A 17,991-nucleotide genomic window follows, 5' to 3' on the forward strand; every position below is an offset into this window, starting at 1 on the left:
TGTGTGTGTGTGTGTGCGTACGTGTGTGCGTATGTGTGCGTGTGTGTCGTGTATGTGTGTGTGTATGTGTGTGTGTGTGTGTCTTGCACAGTGTACTCTTGCGTGTGTCGCACATGTACACGTGTGTCTCTTGCACAGGTCAAACTGTACAGTGCTCTTTCTTACGTCGGAGAGCATCGGCAAGTCTGCGCCGCGAAAGTCCCAGGAAAAGGTGGAGGGCAAACTTGGGCGGGAATACGACATGTCGTCATCGTCATCGCGCTCAAAAAACCTATTTTGTGCGTGTGTGTGTGTGTTTGAGGTGGGACCTGTGCCGTTGGTGTTGTTGTGGGACACTGGCAGCATTGTGGGTTTGGCTACGAAATGCACACGCGACACATGCGGCTCACTGCTCTCGTTCGACGTCGTCCGTGGACATTTGGACCGTGTAAGCCTCAGGCAGGTGCAGGCCAGTGGCGTCCGTTTCCACGGTTCTTCCAGCCTCCACCTGCACGCCTTGCGCCGGCAGGTGGCCAGGGGCCTTTCCACCGCCTGCAAAGGGTGCGTGTTTGTGTCAATGTGAGTGTGAGTGTGTCAATGTGTGCGTTCGTTTGTGCGTTCGTTTGTGCGTTCGTTTGTGCGTTCGTTTGTGCATGTGGGTGTGTGTGTGTGTGTGGGTGTGCATGTATGTAGACGCAGGTACAGGTACGAGAGATGTCATCGTGCATTGAGGACAACGTACCAAAGCCCGACTTGCGGGCTGCTGCAATGCACGGGATCAGTCGAATTGAGTGTGTGTGTGTGTGTGAGTGTGAGTGAGTGTGTGTGAGTGTGTGTGAGTGGGAGCGTGAGAACATGTGTGAGTGTGAGTGTGAGCGTGAGTGAGTGGGATCGATTAACTAAAATGCACAAGAAGGGAATCATGCAGTCTCAGTACACACACACACACAAGCCTACACACACACACACACGCACACACACGCACACGCGCGCGGTACTTTGTCGCGTGCGAGCCATCGTCGTCGTCGTAGTCGTCGATGCCAGTCAACAAGGCACAGGTAAATGGCGCAAGCGATGCAAACCGTGGACAACCCCGCCAAAGGGCGCGTGTGGGCGACTCCAAGAAGAAAGCAGGCACAACAAAACAAAAGCAAAAAAGCAGGCAAAGATCGGTGGACGAGGCACGAGCACGATGAGACAGGTTGTCGTCGGTGCTGTTGTTGTTTGATGTGCTCACTGACTGGCTGCCAAAAATGATCGTCCTCCGTAATTCCCCCAGGCTGGCAGTGAACTTCCCGCACAAAAACACCAAACAAAACAAACGAAAAACCTGTTTCTGCCTGTCGCCGTCGCGCTCAAACTTGCATGTGATGTGTTGTTTTTTTAAGGTACCAGGTTGAAGGCCTTGTTGTTGTTGTTGTTTTTTTGCGATTGCGTTCGACGATATTGTGGCTGATCATACAACGCAAACAACAACAGCGACGACGCTCACTCGAGACTGAGACAGCGACGACGCGGATCAACCAGCCAGAGAGGCGAGACGAGGGAGAAGATGAAGCGAGGGGAGAGCGCTGTGGCGTGGGTGTACGCCGTGCTGAGTGCAGGCTTCTTCGCGGCATGCGGCTGGGCGCAGGTGAACGACCCGGACCCGGAACGCTGGGTCACCTTCTACGTCGTGTGCGGCAGCGTGACGGCGCTGGTGTGGGCAGCAACCGCCGCCGAAGCAACGGGGAGCACCGCCGCCGCCCTCGGCAGGCTCCTCTCGCTCGCAAGCCTAGTGCTGTCAAGCATGGTCACGGCGGTGTTGGCCAACGACGTGCTGCTAGTACTGGAGAAGGACGAGGACGGCGCGGTTGCACGGCTGCCACCTCTGCTCACCGCAACTGGGCTCGCGCAGTGGTTCTGGCACGTGCTGGAGCTGGAGGAGGGCCGCGAGGTCATTGGCGTGCTGCTCCTCGTCATCCACAACCTCCTCCTCGTGTTCACCTCGCAGGCGGCTGCCGCCAGTGCTGGCGCCCCAGCACAGAGCCAGGCCAAGAAGAGCAAGGCCAAGCGACAATTGAAGAAGAAGCCTGCGTGGTCGTGGGCACAGGTGCTCGGTATCCTGGCCATGCTGGCACTGCTCGGCGTCGCCGTGTACGCCTGGGTCGAGTACCAGCCGCTCATGAACTCGCGCTACAACACGCCCCACTGCAACGGCGCCTTTGACCACCCTTTTGCCCACAACAATGACGCCAATCAACACTAAGCAAACCACCTGGTGCGTGTGTGTGTCTGTGTGTGTCTGTGTGTGTGTCTGTGTGTGTCTGTGTACGTATGTACGTGTGTGTGTGTCTGTGTGTGTGTCTGTGTCTGTGTACGTATGTACGTGTGTTGTGGCTTGATTGCGGTGGGATAGCGAGGGGTGGTGTTATTACTTGTATGGTATTGAGACAACGCTACGCATGCCATGCGGTCCCATTGTTACAACTGGGTTTTCCTTGTTTGCCCTATCGCTTGGCGTCGCCGTCGCCACTTGCTCTTCTTCTTATTGCGACGTCAACCATGGATGCCCGTGCATCGATATCGCTACACCGCTCCAAGATTTCCCGCTCTTTCTCCGCCATCTGTTACGTGGTGGTGTGTTTGTACGTGAGAGAAAGTGTGTGTGTGTGTGTGTTGTGTGTGTTGTGTGTGTTGGTTGGTGCATTCAACTTGCTTGCCGACTCGCTCGCTTGCTCGCTTGCTTGCACTTGCTCGCTCGCTTGCACTTGCTCGCTTGTACATTCCCGCCCCCCCCCCCTTCCCTTTCATCTGCAAACTGCACCTTGGTTGCGTTGGCTTGCGTGTCGTGATCGTAGCCCAATAAATGACATAGCCCATGTGTCGCCACCACCTGCACGAGAGTAGAGCACGTGCGAGGGAGCGTCGGGTGAGGGAGAGGGGGAGGCGGGTGCGGGGGAGGGAGAGGCGGGGTCAGCAACACAGTGACACGGTGCAAACACACATGCACGCACAATCACAAATACGTGCACACAGTACACACACACACACACACACACACAATCACAAATACGTGCACACACATGCACGCACACTCGCACCTTGAGTTCATCTTGGAGAGTGAGGTGGGAGGTTTGCTGCGCTTGGATGGTGTCCAGGGAGAGGAAGATGTCGCCCAAGTCCTTCTCGTCCTCAAACTCAACCGGCGGCAACGTGCCAGGTGTCGTTACCTGCAGTTGAAAGCCGGCATGGGATGCTGTTGAGGGTTGCAACTCGGTCTCTCCCAGTTGTGCATCAACGCACACACACACACACACACACACACACACACACACACACACACACACACACACACACACACACACACACCTCGTGAAAGGGGAAGGAGAGGACGTCTGTGGATGCGCCGACGCCCCTGTATTGCTGGTTGATTTCCCGCATGCGCTCTGCGCTCACAAAGGTCACCGCCATGTCATAGTCTGCCACCCGCAACAGCTCCCGAGCACATTCTGCGATGTATTAAGAAGGGGGGGGGAGGGAACGGCTGAGCGAGCACATTGGCACGTAGAAACCAAAGGCGCACATGAACATAAACACACACACTCACTCACTCACTCACGCACACACACACACACTCACTCGCTCACACACTCACACACACACACACACACTCACTCGCTCACACACACACTCACACACACACACACACACACTCACTCACTCGCTCACACACACTCACTCACACACACACACACTCACTCACTAACACACACACACACACTCACTCACTCACTGAACGCACTGAGGTGGGCACGCAGCGACGGCAGCAAACAGCTCACACTGCTGGGTGCTGCAGTCCTTCCTGCCGTCTCCACAGCAATCCGCAACATTCCGCAAAACAAGCAAGCAAGCGAACAACGCTGACGACGAAGATGAAACGCAGGAGCAGCAGGAGCAGTGATGACGACACCAAGGACGCGCCACCCCACCCTGTGATGGCGAGCCTGGTACGCTCGACGGCTGCGCGGCGGCGGCGCCAACACCTACACTTTGGCGTGAAGCAGGAGCCAACGACCACAGCAACGGCACGGACAGCATCAAGGACAATGTCAACAACCACCACGAGCACCACGAGCGCGAGCACCACAACCGCGAGCACCACAACCGCGAGCACCGTTCGTGGCACAGCGGCAAGTCGGAGACAGCACAAGGGCCGAGGTGCCTCGTCCAAGCCGTCGTCTCTGGCATTGCTCAGCCCCGAAGAGCAGGCGGAGATCGCAGATGCTGCCGCATCTCTCCTCGGGGACAATGATGACGACGACAACGATGGTGATGGTGAGGGTGATGGCGATGGTGATGGCGATGGGGATGGTGATGATGGTAAGGCTGGTGGTGCGAACAAGAATGGTGGTGAGGTCGTTGTCATTGATGATGACGATGATGATGACGACAGTGGCAGCGTCAACTGCAACGCAGACGGTACCATCATTGTCAAGGATGAGGAGGAGGACGAAGCAAAGCAGTCAATGAAGCGCCCGAAGATTGAGGAGAGCGTTGGGTGCCCCAGCAGCCCGCACTTGGCCCGATCCGCAAGGGCAAGGCGCACCACAACCAGCGCCAGCAGACGGCCTCCTGCAACGTCAACAGCGGCGTCTGCTTCATCCACGTCTTCCTCGTCGACCTCTACTGTCTCTATCAAGAGAGAGACGGGCGCAGCGCAGTCTCGCCCTTCCGCCCTGCCATCCTCCTCACTTCCCTCTTCCTCCTCGCATGCTTCTGCTTCCTCTTCGTCTTCAATCGCACAGCAGCAAAGCGGCGACAGCGCCCCTGGCGCCAACAGGGCTGGCCCAGGCGTGCTGCGCGTTGTGTCGTGGAACATCAACGGCCTCACGGACCGGCCCAGCCGGCTGCCGCGCACATACATCCACATGTGCGACGAGCTGCGGTCCGTCGAGCCAGACGTCGTCCTGCTGCAGGAGGTGGAGCCCACCTACTACGATCACCTCCTGCTGGTTATGCAGTCGCTCGGGTTTATCGCCTGTCACGACCAGCCGCGCATGGCTGCCGCCGCCAACCCCATGCTCGCCTTCATGTTTGCTGCCGCTGGAGGCGGCGTCGGCATGTACGATATGGACACAAACCCGACACGCGCGCCACCCTACTTCACCATGTCGTTTATCCGGCGCGGGCGGCTGTCGCTCATGTCCCACCGCCGCACGCCCTTCCACAACACGAACATGATGCGTGACCTCAACACCTTGGACGTGCGCTGCGACAGAACGATGCGGCGCCTATGGATCGGCAACGTCCACCTCGAGAGCTGCAAGGAGTACTCCCAGCAGCGCTGCCAGCAGTTTACGGAGTGCCTGCAGGCCCTTGACCGCCACGCTGTTGGCATCGTCATTGGCGACACCAACCTGCGCGATCCCGAGGCAAGGCGCACCCTCGACGCGTACCTCACGTCGCACCCGCAGTCTGGGATTGACGACGCCTGGCTGATGGCGGGCAGTCCACCAGCAGCCCGTTGGACGTGGGACACGCGCGTCAACGACACGCTCGACACAAGCAGGTGGCAGTCGCGTCCGCACGCGCGGTACGACCGCTGCTTTGTCAAGGGCCTGAAGACGCTGGAGTTTCAACTCCTGGGCACGCAGCGCAAGCCCAATGGCTTCATCAGCGACCACTTTGGTGTCTGCATCGACTTTGAGTGGCCCCCAGCACAACGGTGACGACAATGCTGTGCGTGTGTGTGTGTGTCTGTGTCTGTGTCTGTGTCTGTGTCTGTGTCTGTGTCTGTGTCTGTGTCTGTGTCTGTGTCTGTGTCTGTGTCTGTGTCTGTGTCTGTGTCTGTGCGTGTCTTTGTGTGTGTCTGTGTGTGTGCGTGCGCGCGCGCGCGCGCGTGTGTGTGTGTGTGTGTGTGTGTGTGTGTGTGTGTGTGTGTGTGTGTGTGTGTGTGTGTGTGTGTGTGTGTGTGTGTGTGTGTGTGTGTGTGTGTGTGTGTGTGTGTGTGTGTGTGTGTGTGTGCTCTTAATTGCTCTTTCTGCCTTTAATGGTCTTGCAATGTACCGCGGCCCCTCGGCACGTGTGCCCTGATTTGTTCCTCCACTCTGTTTCAATCGCAGCCTGTGCATCTGCGCCACTTTGCGATCAGCGCTCGCCGACCTTTGTTCATCTTTCCTGTCCTTGTTTCCTTTCTTGCTTGCTTTGCCTGTTTGCGTGCCTCCTTCCCTGATTCCCTTTCGCTTACTTGCACTTCCTCGGTTGCTTCCTTCCTTTTCCTTGCCATAAGCAGCAGCAGCAGCTGATTGTGGTTGCACGTGGGTCGCACGTGGGTCGTTTAATGTTGGGCATTCCTTTGCCCGAAATGAACAACAGGGGTTGAAAAACGATGAACGAGAACTTAACGGTTTCGTGACGGATGAACGAATGAACCAACACCTCAAGCAAGGTCGCAACCACGTCAAGAGACAGAGAGAGGTTCCAGCCTCCAAACCAGATGGTCAAAATCAAACGCAAACATGCAGGAACTGCATGTGGATCAACAGACAACTACAGCAAGCAAACTCGTGAACAGGGCATCAGCAGTGCTGAGCATAAAGCCCACGCACACAGAAGCTCACACACGCCCACAGAAGCTCACACACACACACACACCACGTGCTAGAGGTATTCCGACTCGACGCGCTGCTGCGACTCCTGGCAGAAGTTCTTGATAAAGTCGTAGCAGTTGAACCGCCAGCACTGCGGGCAGTCTGCCGTCTGTCCCGTAAACAACATTGGTATCGCAAGCGCAAACTAATTGTGTTGCATGTGTGTGTTTCGTGTGGGTTTCAACAGATGAGCAAGTGATTGCGTGAAACTCCACCAACCCCGCTCCCCTTGTCCCCCCTTTGCCTGCCCCTCTCACAACAGGACAACAGCAGCCAGCGCACCATGGCGACGACAGCGCCGAGTCCAATGATGGTGGCGATGCGTTTGCGCGCGCGATAAAACGACTTGGACGTGAACGACTGCCACGGCAGAAACGCAAAGCTCCTGTTGCATTGTGGGTGGCAATGGTGGTGGTGGTGATGCTCTCGTGAGTTGAGGCGGGGGAGATGCAGAGTGATCGAAGCGAGTGGGGGCTGACCATACACAGTGTGGGCGGTGTTCGTGCGTGCGTATGATCGAAAAACACGCGCAAGCATGCTTGCATGCACGCCATCTTGAAGAGCACACGTACGCTGCGATGCCAAAGACAAAGCCGGCGAGCTGGGAGAAGTTGTCGACAAAGGGCAGCAGCCCGAAGATGAATGCACACGTGGTCAGCAGCAGCAGCTTGAACAGCTCTCTCCCGGGACTCACAACTTGCTGTACGTGTGTGATGGTGTGTGATTGTGTGATGAATGAGAGAGGGAGAGAGAGAGAGAGAGAGAGAGAGAGTGTGTGTGTGTGTGTGTGTGTGTGTGTGTGTGTGGGTGTGGGTGTGTGGGTGTGGGTGTGGGTGTGGGTGTGGGTGTGGGTGTGGGTGGGTGATGGTGTACGGTGACGTCGAGCGGAGAGGTTGAAGATGGGGAGGCGTCAGATTGATGGAAACGAAAACGCCGTGGATATACATGCACGTGATGTGTGCAGCGTGCCACCATCCAACACAACAACACAACAACAAACAACACGCAGGGGAGACAACTCGCGTGGACGCACCTTCCAGGATTCAAACAGCTGGAGCAGCAAGCACGCGAGGAGGCCGTACACGCCAGGAGACGGGCCCGCTTTCACCTGCACAGGGTGGGGATGGGTGATGGTTGGTTGGTTGGTGAACAACAATATTGGGAGAGGATGGCGTTGGGCTGTGCACGAACGCGATTACACACACGCACACATGCACACACACACGCACGCACGCACATGCACACAAACAAACACACATACGCACACACACACACACGCACACGCACACGCACAAACACACAAACACACAAACACACACACACAAACACAAACACACACCTGGTATGGTGCGAGGATGATTGCAATGGTATATCCGCCAATGGCCGACACGAGGTAGATGAGGGCAAGACGCGTCCAGCCAATCGCCTGATGTTTGTTGGGAAGGAGAAGGAGAGGAGGGTGTGTGTGAGTAACACAGGCCAACGTACGAACGTGCAGGGAGATGAGATTGAGAGAGAAAGAAGTTCACAACAACACAGAAAGCCAGTGCAGCTGCACACACACACACACACACACACACACACACACACACACACACACACACACACACACACACACACACACACACACACACACACACACACACTCAAACACACACACACACACACACACTCAAACACACACACACACACACACACAAAACCGTTGACGCACGCGTTCGAGCGGGACGCCGAGGGAGAGTTGTGCAAGGAGGAAGACGAGGTGGTGCACGGCACCGACAGGCACAAACGGCGCCAGGATCAGCCGGTACCACTGGTCGGGGATGTACTTGTTGGCAAACTTGCCCAGCTGGCAGATGGAGTTGAGGCAGTCGACCTCCCGACACGACACGGCCTCGCTGTGGAAGTACCCGTCCAAGAAATCGCACTCGCTCTGCAGACGTGGTGGGAGAGAGAGAGAGAGAGTGTGTGTGTGTGTGTGTGTGTGTGTGTGTGTGTGTGTGTGTGTGTGTGTGTGTGCATGTGCGTGCGTGTGTGTGTGTGCGCGTGCGTGTGTGTGTGTGTGTGTGTGTGTGTGTGTGTGTGTATGTGCGTGCGTGTGCGTGTGTGCGTGCGTGCGTGTGGGTGTGTGTGTGCGTGTGTGTGTGTGTGTGTGTGTGTGTGTGTGTGTGTGTGTGGGTGTGGGTGTGTGTGTGTGGTTATGATGTGAAATAAGATGAGACTGCGTGCCATAGGATGGGTGTGATGCCTTTGAATCAAGGAAGGCTAAGGGCAAACAACAATAGCAGTGCGCTCAGTGCGTGCGTGATGTGCACCTGCGTCTTGATGGAGCACTCGCCAAAGACGCCATAGCAACACGGGCGTGCTGTCACTTCACAGCGACACACGTCGTCTTTCGGATCCGACGAAAGATTCTCCTCAGGTACACGTGAGCACCCTGACAAAGGACATGAGACAGTGTGAGTGAGTGAGTGCGTGAGAGATGTGGGTTGAGGGTGAATGAGCAAGTGTCAGTGAATCGTGATTGCGCATTGGAGCATGTATGCAGCCAATCAAGGTAAAGCCGCACACACACACACACGCACGCACACACACACCTGGCCATGTGCCTCCGTTGCAGCAGTATTGGCCATGGCACACGGTGTCATTGTAGAAGCGCTGTCCACCTGGAGCAGACGGTGAATGGATTGCAGTGATGAGCATGGTGGACGGACGAAGGTGAGTTGAACATGTACACGGGAACACACACGCAAGAGCAGCACCACCACTGACACGCAATCACACTCTCACACTCTCACACGCACATTCACACTCACACATACATACATACACATAAACACACATACATACAAACACATACATAAATACACATACATACATGCACAAACTCACACTCACACTCACACTCACACACTCACACAAACTCACACTCACACTCACACTCAACAATCACACTCAACAATCACACATACCGAGCTCGCTGCACTTCTGTTCCGTGGTGGAGAAGCAGTATTGGCCACCAACGCGTACGCAGCAGCCAAAGTCGTCATCCTTTGCACGCTGGTGATCCACGTAGTTGTTGACGGCGTCATCACGGCGCATGCACGGCCCGTACGCTCCGCCCATACCAATGATCCGCCTTGTCGTGGGGCCTGTAAACGTACACGTGTCATGGTGGCGGTGTTGGCAGTGGTGATGAGAGAAGTGTACACGTGTTCATGCGTGCGTGAAACGGGCGCATACATGTTTGGGTTCACGAAGGGACCCGTTGCAACATTGTGAAAAGGAATGTGTGATTGAGCGTAGTGGAGACACCGGGAAAGTCACTTGCCGATGAAGATGTTGCCTGTGAGGTTCTTGGTGACGGAGACGGGCACGCCATCAGGTCGATACACCTGCCCACTCACTTCTTTGGTCCTGTAATCGATGGGTGCACGATCGAAAACGGAGAGCGCCACGATCAAGCACAGGCTCTGGGCATGGCAACGGTGGTAGTGGTGATGGTCGGCGTGGGTGGAGGGCGTGACACGAGAGCAAAGTGTGAGTCGGCAAGTAAGGGTAGGTCATGATATGGGGGTGTCTCTCAACCCGTGTGTGTGTCTCTAACTATGTCTGCGGACGCCCCTCTCCCCATCCAAATGACAAACGCACACACGCACGCACACACGCACGCACACGTACATACACGCACACACAAAGCACACACACACACACACAAACGCACACACACGCACACACACGTACACACAAACACACGCACACACACAAACGCACACGCACACACACGCACACACACAAACGCACACACACCTGCACAAAGACAGCCCAGTATGTGAAATATGGACGGTAGGTGCGAAGTGTCTGAATGTCCTCCTTGTTCTGGATGATGAGGTGTGCCAGTCGCTTGCCGCGAGCAGACATTAGAGAAAGGCGTCGCTGTACCGCACTTTGCGGCCGGGGCGTGCTCTCAGATGGCATGATGGTGCTGTCTGGAAGCAAGTTCTTGCTTGCCAACGCTGTCTGATGCGTGGTTCCAAATGTGCGCCTGTGTCTTCGTGTCGGTGTTTGTGTGTGCATGCGATGTGCGTGCATGTGAGAGAAAGCCAACAACGCGACGCTGACACACAAGAAACCCAAAAGTCAAGAGAAAGGGAGGGTGCAAGGTAAGGCGAAAGGGAAGGGTTTGCTTCGCGATCCTCAGCCAGCAAGCCGTGCACAACAAACAACCTCAGCACAGCACCACATCCAGTCAACAACCAACCTGACGCCGCTTCGTCGCTCCTCCACACAACTTCCTGCTGAAACTGAATTCAGTGTCCTATTGGTACTGAAATCAGTCTTCTCCTTGGACGCTGATGACTTGCTCGATTTGGCTGGTATGACTTTCCACAACCCCCCCCCCCGGAAGAGCGCGCTCGCCTGCTCTCGCGCGTGTGGCTGGTCTGCCTTTCTGTCGGGCTCTCAGTACCAATCACCCCCCCCACGACCTCAAGACCTCATCCTTTGACAGTTGGACAGCGGGAATAAAAGAGGCTAGCATTTCATCCTTTTCATCGCTTGGGTATGGAGGCCATGTAAGGTTGAGGTTTGTGATGATTTTGCATGATAAGGGACTCTTGTTGTAGCATTCCACCACAGACGGTGCGTTTGCGTTCCTTCGGTTTACCCAGAACAAGAACACTCGAACGGCACACCACACTCGATCAAAACCAAGAACAGAAAGCAAACAAACTGACAAAGAGGAACTGGCCAGGAGCCCAGGAGCAAGCAACCACTTTGAGAGAAGACGAGATGATCCCTTGATCCGGAATCCACTCAGCCACTCAGAACGGCAGTTCACATGCCCACAGTAACAGGCACGCATCACGCATCGAATTAAAAACACGACAGCAAACCACACATGCAAAGCAAGCCGGCGTTCATTTGCTATGACGCTTCTGGCTCATGGGCAAGCGGATCACGGCGCATGGAGATGGCGCGCTTTGGTGTCATGCGCAGCTTTGGAAACTGAAACATGCCGCGCAGCGCTTCTCCCGATGCGCTCATGCGCGGCTTCAGCGTATCTGCGGCGTGACGCACAGCACACAAAGGTCGAATGTGAGGAAACGGCGCTGCGACGACCCCAGCATGTGGAATAGTTATTGACACCCACGGCACTCGCACGGCACACCATGTTACGCACATCACACGCATATCACACACACCACAAATGCGCTCGCCCAGATCTCCATCACGATCACAGCACACAACTTATACTGACCGATGCGAAGGCGTCTGCGAGTCTTCTGACGAACCAGCGGGCCTTCGACACTGGTTGTAATCTGACGAAGAACAGCCAAGCTTTCGCGGTCAGGCCCTTTCTCTTGCACACGCACAACCCACGTGTGGCACTCCTGTTCCTTGTCGTGAAGTTGTTCCACATACTCGCGGTCATCCTGAGGAAGCAGCTCATTGTCAATGTCATCGAGGATGGCCTGGCAGTCGGCCATGAGCCGGTTGTAGCGCTGCTCCAAGCCATCGTAACCGCTCTTTGCACGCTCATTGTGCAGGCCGGTGCTGCCCACGAGGTTGGTCCACGAGTTCACCTCCTGCATGTAGACGGTGTGGTGCGCCTCAAATGCTTCTGTCTTGGGCAGTGTTTCCACGTCGGTGAACTCGAAGGACACATGGTCCACGGCATAACCAAACACGGTGAGTGTGGTGGCGTTCAGATTCGTGCGCAGGGTGTGCCACACAACCTCCTCGTCCTCAGCCTGGATGGTGTGGACCAGCTCGCCGTAGAGCATCGTGGACGATCCGCTGTAGTCTGCCGCGTCTTGGCCCTCACGCAACGTGACATGGAACTGCTCCAGCGAATCTGGCAACGTGATGTTGCAGCGCATCCTGCTCTTGTTTGCCTTTCGTTTGATGTCCTCCTCCAACGAGCGCAGCGCCTCGCGCAGACTCACATCCAACGTGACGCCGTCGTGCTCGCGTGCAAACAGATAGAACGAATTCTCTTGCGGAACCACCTGCAAAGTGGCATGAGGTGCCATGAATACAACTGAAAAGTGAGAGAGGGGGGCGAGAGTGGGGGGGAAGTGTGTGTGTGTGTGTGTGCGTGTGTGTGTGCGAGATATATATATATACATATATATATATCAGGCACGCGAGTTACGAGTGCGTGCACCGCAGTCTTAATATTCGTTGTTCCATGCCAGACAACAGGACAGCGGTGGCAAATCACACGCCAGTAACTGAGATGCTCCCCACAGCAGCGACACCTCCGAAACGCCGGCAACACGCCTGTGACACACCTTCTGCATACGGGCGAGAAATTCCGTTTCATGGGTGGCGCCGACGCCAGCAACATACATGTTGACTTCATTGCCAATCATGGATGCCGAGTTGAACTTCTCAACCGCGCTGGACAGAGCTTGAAATCGGTCATCCGACGGCATGCTGGCCACTCCATCCGTCATGACGACGAGATACAGCTGGTGCTGCTCGTCTGGCTTGGCCGTCGAAACCTCCATCGCACCGTCGATTTCGCGGGCAAGGCGATCCACGACAATGTCAAAGTCGGTCCCCCCATTCGGGCCAGCGTGCATGATCTTGTCGCACACAGCATCAATCCCCTCCGCTTCCGGAAGGTCCATTTCTTCCAGCTTGGTGTTGAAGTACACGAGGCGGAACGCGCCGAGGTTGGCCTCACAACAAGTGCGGTAGATGTCACTGTTGACAGGCAAGTCCTGTCTGCTGAGTCATCATTGACCTCCCTTCTTCACGACATCACAAATTTGCATTCACCTCTCTTGTGTTCTGGAATGTTCACGTGATTTCCCTCCAACCTGTTGCACGTGCAGTGTTTAGCTTGTGTGGTTGCTCGATGTTACATGCTCTTGCATAACACACCACATAACCACACAACTCTCAACAAACACTGCCACGTCACCACTTTGCGTTGTCGACAATTCTTGTCTTCTGCTCTGTTTCTTTCTGTTGGAGTGTTCATTCATCCTACATCCTTGTTTGCTTCACAACTCAAGTAAACACACACAACTCTCTCTTGCCAAGACAATCTCCCACACAACACACAGCACACACAGCACACACACACACAAGTCTCCAACAACAGCACCACCACCATGAACTTACAACAGATTATGAGACCCAGCACCATCAGCGCGGACGGCATCAAGGTCTTCGCTGGCGCTGAGCAGGATGCCAACCTCTTCTTCATCACCGTTGAGGCCAAGCTCATCGCCGCTGGCATCGACGCTGGCATCATCGCCGAGGGTGGTGCTGACCACCAAGGAGACAGGCAGGCTCCAGCAGCTGCCTCATCGCCGAGCCCAAGCACCCACGGTGCTTCGGGTCCCCGCACTCGCTCCCGCGCTCAACGCGGCCCTCGCCGCACTGGCGCCCGCCACGACGCGGAGGACCACGACGACGATGACGACGACGAGGGCGATGGCGACGACCACGGCGCTCAGCCATCTTCCTCCTCTTCCTCTCTCCCTTCTTCCGCCACTCCGAGCGGAGGAGCGCAGGTGGCGTCCCGAGCCTCTGGTCTGATGGATCCCCGTGATCCACAGGTTGACGCAGCCATCTTCGCGTTCCTCCTTGGCGTCCTGACGGGACACCCGCTGCGGCTGGCCATCACCGACAACCGTGGCCGCTCCGGTGTGCTTGCGCTGCGCCGCCTCCGCGAGCGCTACATCCGCAGCGGCAAGGACCACGTGAGTCGTCTCAGGCAGCAGCTCTCCTCGACCACCTGGTTGCCCACGGACACCGTCGACACGTTCATGTCCCGCATCACGGACATAAACTCGCAGCTCCTCGCTGCCGGCGTGTCCATCCCGGAGGACGACCTGCGCACCCTCGTCCGCAACGAACTCCCCGCGGAGTTTGATGTGGCGATGCGGTTCATGGAGCGCGAGGACCCGCCGCCATCGCTGTCCAAGATGACGGCGGACCTCATCCAGGAAGAGCGCCGCCTGCATCGTCCCAAGAAGCGCACGCCTGTGCTCGCCATCGGTGGGCCAGGCCCCAGCTCCTTCGCTGCATCGCCGATGCACGCTGGCACGTCGCCCTCCGACACGAGCGGTGGACCATGCTGTCCACCTGCAGAGCGCGTGACTTGCGCGTTCTGCAACTTCCGCGGCCACTGCGCGCAGCAGTGCCGCAAGCTGCAGGCGGCCAAGCGCTACCACGTCATCGACGTGCGGCAGATCCTGGCTACGCTTCGCAACCACGGCAACGGCAACGGCAAGCGGCCAGGATCCTCTCGCCCACAGCACGGACGAGCAGCTCCATTCAAGAAGGCGGCCGTCGTCAGCCACGGCCCTCAGCGCGTGGAGACCTTCGCCATCCACCACGATGCCCTCATGCTGCAGCCCGAGGGCGAGGAGGAGGGCCACGCCATCGGACCAGTGCCACCACAGGTGTGGCTCGCTGACAGCGGTGCCACGGCGCACATCACCAGCGACGCCTCCCTCCTCACCAACTACGTCGCCGTCACGCAGCACGTCACCGTTGCCAACAACCAGACCGTCACGGTCATCGGCAAGGGCGACTGCGTGCTCCGCGTGACTGGCACAGACGGCGCTCCAGGTACCATCACGCTCAAGAACGTGCTGCATGTCCCCGATATCAAGTACAACCTTCTGGCGCTGAACCTGGTGACTCGCGCGCGTCGTGGTGCTTCCGTCGTCATTGCTGCGGACGACAGCCGCATCCAGTTTGCCACATGGAGCGTGCCTCTGCTGCCGTCCAAGGACACCGGCCATCTCTTCCTCTACGCCAGCACCACGACCTCCCAACAAGCCACGGCGCTTGCGGGGGAGCTCGTGCACAGCAGCGACGGGGAAGCCGAGGATGCTGACGAGGACGCCTCTGCACACGACGTGCTAGGCCATCGCAGCAGCGCGGCCGTTGACGCCATCCGGCAGCAGATCGCCCAGGCCTCTTCCAAGCACATCGTCACCTGTGGACCATGTGCGCTTGGCAAGAGCACGCGCGCCTCCATCCCAAAGCAGTCTGCTCCACGTAGCGCTGGGCCATGCCAGCTGCTCTACGCCGACATCGCCGGTCCGCTGGAGGAGACGTCGCTGCGAGGTGCACGCTACGCGCTGACCTTCATCGACGACTGCACGCGTTTCGCCTGGACGTTTCTCATCCGGCACAAGAACGACGTCGGTGCGGCCCTGGAGCAGCTGCGCAAGGACCGTCACGTCATCAACGCGCTCCGAGGCGCCACGCTGCAGACGGACAGCGACGCCGTCTTCAAGAGCCAGGACTTCACCGACCTGTGCCTGGCCTTCGACATCAAGCAGCGCTTCTCGCCACCGCACTCGCAGGCCAAGAACGGATCCGCGGAGCGCACCTTCCGCACCCTCTTTGAGACGGCGCGCACGATGCTGTTTGCTGCGGACCTGGACAAGCCGTTCTGGGGCTTCGCCGTGCAGCACGCCACGCTGCTGCACAACATCGCGCCACGCAGGAGCCTCAAGGACAAGTCACCGTTCGAGGCCCTGACTGGGCACCCCTTCGACGTCAGCCTGTTGCGCGTCTTCGGCTCGCCGGCCTACGTGCATGTGGAGAAGAGCAGCACGCGGCACAAGCTTGACCCACGCTCACGCGTCGGCGTCTACGTCGGCTTCGCCGAGGAGGACCAGGCCCACGTCGTCTGGATGCCGGACACGCGACGCGTTGTCCACACCATCCACGCTCGCTTCGGTGCCAGCGCCATCAAGAACAAGGACGTCGCCTCCTCTCAGCAGCAGCAAGAGCAGGACAACAGCGGTGCCTCTGCTTCGCATGCCAATAAGACCGCTCAGCGTTCAACCGAGGACAGTGCCACCGGCGCTCCCACTGCACCACGTGCGGGGGAGCCGCAGCTCCAGCCACGCGCCCTTGGCGGCTCCGTCTGGGACCAGCTGCTGGTGTCCGAGACCCTCGGCGACAAGGACACCTCTGGTGGCTCAACCACCACGTGTCACGTTGCCACCAGCGCTGCTGGTACGGGGGAGAAGACATCAGCAGTGGGTGGTCATCTACCAGACATCGCTGTTGGCAGTGTTGCCACGTCAGCTGAGCCAGCCACCGTCAAGGAGGCGCTTGCCTCGCCAGACTCTGAGGAGTGGCGCCAAGCCATCCTGGACGAGTTTGCGGCAATGCAGGCCAATGACGTCTACGACGTCGTGCCTCGCGCTGACCTTCCCAAGGGCCACAAGCTGCTCCGCAGCATGGTCATCTTTCGGAGGAAGCGTGACGACCAGGGCAAGGTGATCAAGTACAAGGCGCGCTGGGTTGCCAAAGGCTACTCCCAGGTCCACGGTGTCAACTACACGGACACCTTTGCCCCGACGGCTACCATCGCAGCCATCCGCACCATGCTCGCCATGGCCGTCGCGCGTGGCATGGACATCCAGCAGATGGACGTCAACACGGCGTTCCTCAACGCCGCCCGTGGATCACGAGATCTACGTCCAGCCACCGGCCGTCGACGGCATCTTCTCGCCGAATACGGTCCTGCGCCTCAAGCGCGGGCTGTATGGGCTGAAACAAAGTTTGTTGGTTGACTCGATTGAAGGCTTTACATTTCAAATTGCCTGAATGTTCTCGTACGACGTTTAAAATGACAGTGACCTTTATATAGCACATGGCCAAACACACACTGACTACAGTTTGTGCTGTTGTACTCGCCCAGCCATCCGTCATGTCATCCGAAAACCAGCGTCATTTCCAAGACTGCCCACCACTCGCTTCCATGCATGATGGCTGATCCAAAGCACGGGTGGGTTGTTTTGACAGGGTGCTGGTAATGTCTACATGCCAACCGTACAAGCGTCTTTGGAATTGTTTATGATTGTTCGTGTGCTGTTGTCTTGTAGTTGCTGTGCACCCTCATTCTTGTTTCATCACACAACACAACGAAACATTCCAACGAATGGGCGAACCATGTCACCCAACATGAATAGAGCGGAACCGCACGACGACAAAGATGAGGACGGGCATAAGCCCCCTCTTCTTCCATCACCTGGACTGGCTGGACGCCTTGGGCCTCGTGTTGGCCACAACAGTGGTAGTCGAGGTGCTTATCACGGTCGATACGAACACCGTCGCTCCAGTCATCATCGGGATGACCATCGACGTCCTGACGACTACAGGCGCCATGACCGGTACAGGCGTGACGATTTCAGGCGCGACGAAGACCGGCGTCCATACGATCGCCGCGGAAACCTGCGCTATGATCGCGGAGATAGACGCGGGGATCAGGAGCGTGATCGACCACGGAGGCGCCGGCAGGATTCTGAGTCATCCGACCAGCCGCGCAAGCGCGGCAAGTACTACGGCAATGCCGACGAGGAGGTTGTGAAGCACATCGACCAAGTGC

The 17,991-nt window shown here is 57.3% G+C and overlaps 7 protein-coding genes across 7 annotated transcripts in view; 3 read left to right on the forward strand and 4 right to left on the reverse strand.

Moving 5' to 3' along the window:
• The window catches only part of PTSG_12872 (uncharacterized protein), a gene marked incomplete at its 3' end in the record, with an annotated part of 26,324 nt that extends 25,104 nt beyond the window's left edge, over positions 1-1,220 (reverse strand). The window contains exons 1-4 of the mRNA XM_004989532.1: positions 978-1,220; positions 722-742; positions 390-531; positions 166-271 (exon numbers count right to left, since the gene is read on the reverse strand). Coding sequence (XP_004989589.1) covers positions 166-271; positions 390-531; positions 722-742; positions 978-996 — 288 coding nt within the window. The 5' untranslated portion in view covers positions 997-1,220. The remainder of the gene's footprint in view (positions 1-165; positions 272-389; positions 532-721; positions 743-977) is intronic.
• A 311-nt stretch (positions 1,221-1,531) lies between these two features.
• PTSG_09332 (uncharacterized protein) lies at positions 1,532-2,227 on the forward strand (the record flags this gene model as incomplete). Its single annotated transcript, XM_004989533.1, has 1 exon — positions 1,532-2,227. The coding sequence occupies one exon, from the start codon at positions 1,532-1,534 to the stop codon at positions 2,225-2,227; it is 696 nt and encodes a 231-aa protein (XP_004989590.1).
• A 149-nt stretch (positions 2,228-2,376) lies between these two features.
• Positions 2,377-3,904, reverse strand: PTSG_09333 (uncharacterized protein). The gene is made up of 5 exons (XM_004989534.1): positions 3,764-3,904; positions 3,331-3,470; positions 3,063-3,191; positions 2,786-2,854; positions 2,377-2,585 (listed from the first exon to the last, which is right to left on the reverse strand). The coding sequence occupies exons 1-5, from the start codon at positions 3,849-3,851 to the stop codon at positions 2,469-2,471; spliced, it is 543 nt and encodes a 180-aa protein (XP_004989591.1). The 5' UTR covers positions 3,852-3,904; the 3' UTR covers positions 2,377-2,468.
• On the forward strand, positions 3,894-5,690 carry PTSG_09334 (uncharacterized protein; the record flags this gene model as incomplete). Its single annotated transcript, XM_004989535.1, has 2 exons — positions 3,894-4,514; positions 4,767-5,690. The coding sequence occupies 2 exons, from the start codon at positions 3,894-3,896 to the stop codon at positions 5,688-5,690; spliced, it is 1,545 nt and encodes a 514-aa protein (XP_004989592.1).
• A 576-nt stretch (positions 5,691-6,266) lies between these two features.
• Positions 6,267-10,907, reverse strand: PTSG_09335 (uncharacterized protein). The gene is made up of 12 exons (XM_004989536.1): positions 10,873-10,907; positions 10,422-10,662; positions 9,943-10,084; positions 9,584-9,763; positions 9,209-9,277; positions 8,927-9,048; positions 8,326-8,544; positions 7,951-8,037; positions 7,645-7,719; positions 7,184-7,311; positions 6,894-6,996; positions 6,267-6,756 (listed from the first exon to the last, which is right to left on the reverse strand). Exons 2-12 carry the CDS (start codon positions 10,587-10,589, stop codon positions 6,622-6,624), a joined length of 1,428 nt encoding a protein of 475 aa, XP_004989593.1. The 5' UTR covers positions 10,590-10,662; positions 10,873-10,907; the 3' UTR covers positions 6,267-6,621.
• Positions 10,908-11,537: 630 nt separating this feature from the next.
• Positions 11,538-13,249, reverse strand: PTSG_09336 (uncharacterized protein; the record flags this gene model as incomplete). Its single annotated transcript, XM_004989537.1, has 3 exons — positions 11,538-11,674; positions 11,872-12,622; positions 12,908-13,249. The coding sequence occupies 3 exons, from the start codon at positions 13,247-13,249 to the stop codon at positions 11,538-11,540; spliced, it is 1,230 nt and encodes a 409-aa protein (XP_004989594.1).
• A 489-nt stretch (positions 13,250-13,738) lies between these two features.
• Positions 13,739-17,176, forward strand: PTSG_12873 (uncharacterized protein; the record flags this gene model as incomplete). The annotated part of the gene is made up of 2 exons (XM_004989538.1): positions 13,739-14,332; positions 14,429-17,176. 2 exons carry the CDS (start codon positions 13,739-13,741, stop codon positions 17,174-17,176), a joined length of 3,342 nt encoding a protein of 1,113 aa, XP_004989595.1.
• Between the last annotated feature and the right edge of the window lie 815 nt (positions 17,177-17,991).

Source organism: Salpingoeca rosetta, assembly GCF_000188695.1.
Source record: "Salpingoeca rosetta unplaced genomic scaffold supercont1.28, whole genome shotgun sequence".
Taxonomy (NCBI): Eukaryota; class Choanoflagellata; order Craspedida; family Salpingoecidae; genus Salpingoeca; species Salpingoeca rosetta.